General features: G+C 34.0%; 2 protein-coding genes across 3 annotated transcripts; both read left to right on the top strand.

The window, feature by feature from the left end:
* The first annotated feature begins 253 nt into the window (after positions 1–253).
* On the top strand, positions 254–4,653 carry LOC114308313 (wall-associated receptor kinase-like 1). 2 transcript variants are annotated; one of them, XM_028253883.2, is made up of 3 exons: positions 254–1,771; positions 2,811–3,059; positions 3,520–4,653. In XM_028253883.2, exons 2-3 carry the CDS (start codon positions 2,876–2,878, stop codon positions 4,476–4,478), a joined length of 1,143 nt encoding a protein of 380 aa, XP_028109684.2. In that variant the 5' UTR covers positions 254–1,771; positions 2,811–2,875; the 3' UTR covers positions 4,479–4,653. The 2 variants fall into 2 exon arrangements, with proteins under 2 accessions (XP_028109684.2, XP_082779162.1); XM_082923036.1 differs by having other exon boundaries at positions 2,801–3,059.
* Positions 4,654–6,225: 1,572 nt separating this feature from the next.
* LOC145824428 (wall-associated receptor kinase-like 10) lies at positions 6,226–7,014 on the top strand. Its single transcript, XM_082924082.1, has one exon. It carries the CDS (start codon positions 6,226–6,228, stop codon positions 7,012–7,014), a length of 789 nt encoding a protein of 262 aa, XP_082780208.1.
* Positions 7,015–7,451: the final 437 nt, after the last annotated feature.

The following is a 7,451-nucleotide window of genomic DNA, read 5'->3' as shown; positions in this document are numbered from 1 at the left end:
TATAAAAAGTCAAAAAAGTATAATTATTTAAATCCATCCCAAAACTACTGAATATTATCCCTCAATATTATTCAAGGATTGCATTTTCTTTCTCGAACATGAATAGTATTAACATATAGAAAGAGTCAAACATGTAGTCGAGAGTCGCGGTCAATTATGTCATCTAGGAATCTCAAAACTTCTACGTAAACATTTTACACGGGGAGAGGGAAATGTTTATAAATATAAGAAATACGTATAAAACTTAGAAACTACAGAGTAAAAAAAAAATGGCTTTGCAGAAAAGCTCCTCCTCCTCCTCCCCCCCTCCCCCTCTGCCTCCTCCTGGCGCTGCAGTTGCTTCTATGGCTGATAAAAACATCAGCGCAATCTTATGCGAAGCCTGGTTGTCAAGAATACTGCGGAGATGTTAGAATTCCATATCCTTTTGGAATAGGTCCCAATTGTTACTTAGATAAATGGTTCTCCATAGGGTGCAAGAACTCAAGCAGCAACAACAACGGAGTCGCGCCTTACTTGATAAAGATCGATCTTGAGGTGCTGGAAATTTCATTGAATGGAAGCTACCTTCGAGTCAACAATCCAGTAACATCTCCCAACTGCCCCATCAACAACAACTCAAGCTTGGATTCAAGCATTGACTTGAGATCTAGCCCTTTTCGCTTCTCAGAAATAAACAACGTCTTCATGGCCACGGGCATTAAATGCGGCACGAGGGCCAAATTATGTGATTGGACCGACAAGGAGATTACCAATTGCATGTCTACTTGCGATTCTGCTAATAGTTCTACTTGCACGGTCGGATTCTCAAGCGCGCAGTATCTGCAGGGCTACAAGGTGAATTTCGAAGCCTTAACACGCATAGGAATTCTGGATGTATCATGTACGCATGCGTTCGTGGTAGATATGAATAATAGTTCCGTCAACTACTCCGCTGAGCAAACTCATGTCCCTGCTGTTCTCAATTGGGTTGTACACAATATCACACAACTCGGATTGGTTCCCGACAACAATAACAATAGCTACTCCTGTATTCAGGGGTCGTCGGCTTATTCTTCTATCTCGCAATTTTATTTTGTTGTTCAAAGCCTCAAGTGCGTTTGCAATTTTCCATTCTCTGGAAATCCTTATTTTTCCAATGGATGCGTAGGTACGTCTTATGCTCTCTCAACCCATCTAAGTAACCAACCAACCAACCAACTAATTGGGATATTTTTATTTGTTTATTTATTTATTTAGGAGGTAACTAATCAAATCAAACGGTTGACTTTTTGGACAAAGGGTAGGTTTGAAGTCGTTCTATAGTGATAGTGGTGTGGTGGTAGTGTTGGTGGTTGGGGAAGGGATGGATGAGTGATTGAATATGACCTATATGATATTTAAGATTAATTTCAACTACACTAGGTTTGTTTGATTATAAGGATTATAAATATAGGATTGTGATTGTTAGTACATAAACTCACAATCTCATGCTTGAATGAGAATCATAATTTCAAGTATGAAAGAAGAAAAAAAAACAAAAAAACAAAATGAATACATAATAAATGGCTATTTCACTAATTTAATTGAATAATTAATCATATACTAAAGCATGAGATTATTAATCTGCTCACTATTAATCTTGTTAATCAGACAAGGCTATTATGGAGTGATTATTGTCCAGTATTTTGTAAAGTTTGTTTTTTGGTTGATAGCTGCTTTAAATTTCTGATATTGCAATTGTATGCAGAGACGTTCATTAAACCTCAGTCAAATGCGGGTATTATCATTGGTAAGCTCATTTTTCTTCCAAGTGTTTAACAACATAGAAATGGAAGGATTGTTTGGTGTAATTTATGAAGCTGTTTATAACTTATTTTATTTTATTTTTAAAATTTTATGATGGAGTATTTGGTATAGTTTATGTGTATAATCTATGAAATAAAAATAATTTAAGTAAATTTTAAAAAAAAAAAATTTGTTTACAAAGAAACGAGAATATAAATATTTAGAAGTGGATTCCCTCTAGTCCATAATCTGGATTGTAGGGTGTTGTTCAGGTCCGTGGAGCTGAGCTCATCACGAGTTATGTTTCAATAATCCAAATCGTTCATTATATCGTGCATTTAGTGTATTTCATCCACAAAATTTTTTTTAGTAAATCTAATAATCATATCTTATTCAATTTATTACTTTGCCTTTTCCTTTTTGCTTTTAAGTCATTATTGATTTAAAATCAATATTTAACATTCCTTTTTAATAATTTTTTAAAATTAGAAATATTGATTGCAGTACTGATTTAAAAACTTGATTAAAATTTATGTTAAAAAAATTACTCTTATCAATATTTATCATTCATTTTTTATTTCTTTAACTTCAAATTTTAAAATCACAAACAAACAAATAATTCTAATAAATTAATGTTATTGTTTAAAATAAATATTATATACAATTGCTTTTGACAACCATAATCTTAATTGAGTTTAAAATCAGCTCTCTTTTTTTTCTTTCTTTCAAATTTTGTGTCCAAATAATTCGGCATAAGTTATGTTTACGAAAAAATGCCCAGTTTTATTGTTATTTTTTTATGTAAGGATAGATTTTTAGTAAATTTCTTAATACTTAGAAAAATAATGAGTATAGAGTTGATGCATTTTGAGTATGTCCACACAACATCAACTTTAAATATGTATACCATCCATTTCAATTGAATTACACATGACTTTATAAAATTGAAAAAAAATTAAAACTTTTGCTAGACCTGATATTCAAATATTAATTTTTTAATTTTGGTTCTATATATATTGATTATGGAGTTGAGTTCTCTACAGGTGTTTGTGCTGGATCAGCAGGATTATTGTTTTTACTTATTGCTTCATGGTGGCTGTACAAAGTAATGAAGAAAATAAATGACAAGAAACGCAAGGAAAATTTCTTCAAGCGAAATGGCGGTTTCTTGCTACAACACAAGTTATCCTCATGTGATGGCAGTGAAAAAATCAAATTGTTTGATTCGAAGGAGTTGGAGAAAGCCACCGATCATTACCATGAAGATCGTATTCTCGGCCAAGGAGGCCAAGGTACAATTTTGTTATCCTTTCTTTATCTAAAGCTCACAAATAATTTCTTATCTTGCATTGATTTATTATCAAACATCTTGAGGCCTTTTATACATGGATCCTTCTTTGGGTTGGATAAGGGTCAAGAATATGAGCGCACTATGAATTTTTTATGCCAAAAGTCAGTACAACACTCGTGTAATATATTTACATATACATACAGACATGTGTTGGATTGGTATATAGCGCGGTGAGCGCGTATGAGCCAATATTTGTCATAATATTTTTATTGAAAAATCAAATACAATCTTTCCAAATTAATTTAACCATAATTATGTAGTTATGCTATTTCATAAATCCAGGATTTGATTTGTAGCAAAATTTATGATTTTTGTTTTCTCTAATTTCAATAAGATTTCTTTATTGTTTATTTTTCTAAATTTTTTAATTAACCACTTACTTTCAATTAATTTTCCAACAGGTACTGTTTACAAAGGCATGTTGTCAGATGGAAGAATCATAGCTGTTAAAAAATCTAAGGTTATCGACGATGGACAAGTTGAGCAATTCATCAATGAAGTCGTCATTCTTTCACAAATTGTCCATAGGAATATAGTCAAGCTCTTAGGTTGTTGTTTAGAGACCAACGTTCCAATACTAATATATGAGTTCATTCCAAATGGAACACTCTCTCAACATATTCATGATCCAAACGAGGAGTTCCCACTTTCATGGGAGATGCGCTTTCGGATTGCTACAGAAGTTGCTGGAGCTCTTTTCTACTTGCATTATGCAGCTTCCATACCCATCTATCATCGAGACATGAAGTCAACCAACATACTCCTAGACAATAAATACAAAGCAAAAGTTTCTGACTTTGGAACTTCAACATCAATTGATGTTGATAATACTCATTTGACCACACGAGTACAGGGGACATTTGGGTACTTGGATCCAGAGTACTTCCAATCGAGCCAATTTACTGATAAAAGTGATGTTTATAGTTTTGGAGTTGTTATTGTTGAGCTTCTAACTGGGCAAAAACCAATCTCTTCCACCAGATCCCAAGAAAATAGGAGTTTAGTCACACATTTTATGGAATCAATGGAGGAAAATTGTCTACTTGAGATTCTTGATCCACGAATTCTCAAGGATGGTCGGAGAGAAGAGATGATTGCTGTTGCTCACCTCGCAAAAAGATGTCTAAACTTGAATGGGAAAAAGAGGCCTACAATGAAAGATGTAACAGTTGAGTTGGAAGGAATTAGAATGTCACAAGGAAGTTCAACCATTCACCAACACTATGAAGAAGTTGAATACAATACAACCGATTTGACTAGGGCTTTGGATGTTGCTTCAACAACAACAGGGACATTTTTAGATAGTGGGAGTGGCACAGCTTTATCATTTGATGTCCGACCACTATTACATACTATGTAGTGAAGTATAAACTATACATACAATGCTTGTCCATGCTAGATATTTACCATAAAGCTTTGTTATTCAAATGTTAATTATGTACTAGTATGTAATGTTACAAACATATGTGCTAATTACTTATGCTTTGGATTGGCAGCAATAGTAGTTTTCTATACTATATTTTCTATTGATAAAATCATTCACCAAGAACAAACTGGATTCATTTGTTTGATCGAATACCCAAAAGACTGTCTGATCTTGATCAAATCCACAACATTAATCCAACTAGATTGAGCTCTATTGAAGATGATATCATTCTTGTGTAGTCCATAAAGTCTCACACAGTCGCAAAGAAAAGTTATGTCCATATTTGTTTCTCCAAATTGGAGTAACCCCACCTAAGCCACCACTCTCAAAATCTCAGTCCAGACTTTCCGAGCGAAGTTACATAAAAGGAGAGGATGTTTGGTTGATTCCTCATGTGCAATATAAATCGCAAAAAGACTTAATAGGAAAAATAAATAAATAAGTAAATAAATACACCATCTTTGCCTCTCTTCCAAATTAAGTTGTCCTCAGAATTGAGTCTCAATTGGACTGCTTCCAATAAGTTGAGTAATACTCCACATGATTCTCTTTTTTCTCATTCAAATAAAGATCTTCTAAATCTGAAATCTCAAACTATGTTGTTGTTCTCATCAAAATAACAGACCTTAGCCATACTTTACAATCTTTTTGCAAAGAAAGTTTAAAAAGTCCAGAAAATCTGTGTTTGAAGAAACAATTATGAGACCATTTATCCTTCCAAAACCTTATTTGCAATCCGTTTCACAGTTTTAAGTTAAATTTTTCGTTTTAACAGTGTCCTAACTCTATCAATCATATGACTCTGGCCAACCTCCACAATTCCTTTCCATAAACCAGAAGCAACACCTTCCCTTATTTGCAATGGGATCGATCATTCATTCCCATTCCCATTATATTTGTGAACAATAAGCTTCCTCCATAAAGAGTCCTTTTTTCTCTCCCAAATCTCAACCATCATTTTGACAAAAAGGGATGAATTCTTTAGTCTTATAGGAATAACACCTAATCTGCCAAACTCCTGTATTGTTGTCACTTTTTCTCAATTCACCGAATTAATCTCTTCACAACCACCCCAAAGAAATCATCTCTATAACTTTTCCAATCTATTTTCCACTGTTACAGACATTCTAAAAAACAGATAAGTAGTACATTGGTAAATTGGACAATGTTGCTTTAATCTGTGTCACCCTTCCAACAATTAGCTAGTCTATCCCTAAATCGTCAAATTTCTCTGCATATTTGTAATCTAAAGGACTGCTATTGTGGTTCCTATGGTATTGGCTTCAAACTCTTACATTTAATGGAGTTCCATGTCAAATGGTGAGGAATGCCGGTGAAGTCTTCCGTGCTCTAAAGAATTTCTCAAAAAACTTTATCTATTTATTTATTTGTTATTAGAGAAATATTATTTATCAATAGTAAACTATTTTGCTGATATATAACAGAAGTCTTTTTATTATTAGTGTAGATTGTGGTCAATTATGACAGCTGAGGCATCTCAAGCCTTCTTCTACATAAACATTTGACAGAGGTTGAGATGTCTCTGTTTAATTAAATTAAATTAGTATATTACACATACGCTACTACCTAATCAAGAGGGAAATAACATAAAATATGCAAAATAAAAACAACATAAAAACTATAGACGAATAAGACCCAAAAAAAAAAAGAAAAGAAAAGCATGGTTTTGCAAAAAAACTCCTCTTCTCTCATCCTCTTGCTGCTGCAGTTGCTGCTATGGCTAACAAAAACATTTGCGCTTTGTTATGCTAAGCCTGGTTGTCCAGAATACGACGGAGATGTTAGAACTCCATATCCTTTTGGAATAGGTCCCAATTGTTACTTAGATGAATGGTTCTCTATAGGATGCAAGAACTCACGCAACAACAACAACGGAATCGCACCTTACTTAATAAAGATCAATCTTGAGATGCTGGAAATTTCATTCAATGGAAGCTACCTTCAAGTCAACAATCCAGTAACATCTCCCAACTGCCCCATCAACAACAACGTAAACTCAACTTCAAGCATTGACTTGAGATTTAGCCATTTTCGCTTCGCAGAAACAACCAATGTAGTCATGGCCACGGACGAGAAGTGCAACAACCAGGAGGCCATATTGATTGATCTGGACAACAAAAGAATCACCAATTGCGCGTCTACTTGCGATCCTATTAATAATATTAACATTAGCTCCTGCGCTGTCGAAATCTCACCATATGTGCAGTACCTGCAAGGCTACAAGGTGAATTTGCGAAGCAGAAACAACAATACTCGGAGTGGAGGTAGAGGAGTCCAAACATCATGTGTATATGCGTTCTTGGTAGATGCCCAAACACAAGTGTTGATTGGTGTGAACAAGAGTTTCAGCGAGGCTGTCCAAACTCATGTCCTTGCTGTCCTCGAATGGGTAGTACAGTACAATGCCACACAGCTCGGATTGGTTCTTGACAACTACAAAAATAGCTAAGCAAGATCAACTCCATTGTCACATGGAATTGCCAAACTATTTATTGGCTTGATACAGTACAAAAAGGCCACTTTTTTATTTTCTTTTATTTTTTATACCACTGAAAACGGTTCTTATGTTATTTTGGCATGCCTAATTCTATCAATTTTGCTACCGTTTGATCTATTTTTCAAAAAAAAAAAAAAGAGCATATAGTGGTCATAATTGTTAGAAAAAAAATTTGTGAAAGAAACACTCTAAAATTTACTGAATATTGTAGTGTTTACAAATGGTTGCAGACATCCCTAAAATAAACACTCAAAAGAGTTTAAATAAACTCTTCTGTTAGCTACGCGATGCACCACTTCCTTATTTTTTTTCTACCAGATTAAATTGACAGATAATAAAACACCTAAAAACTCTCAACCACTAGGCAATTAATCTTAGAGACTCTCAAC

Source organism: Camellia sinensis, chromosome 4, assembly GCF_055761805.1.
Source record: "Camellia sinensis isolate YWXY chromosome 4, ASM5576180v1, whole genome shotgun sequence".
Lineage (NCBI taxonomy): Eukaryota > Viridiplantae > Streptophyta > Magnoliopsida > Ericales > Theaceae > Camellia > Camellia sinensis.
This window is presented reverse-complemented; position numbering and strand designations above follow the sequence as displayed.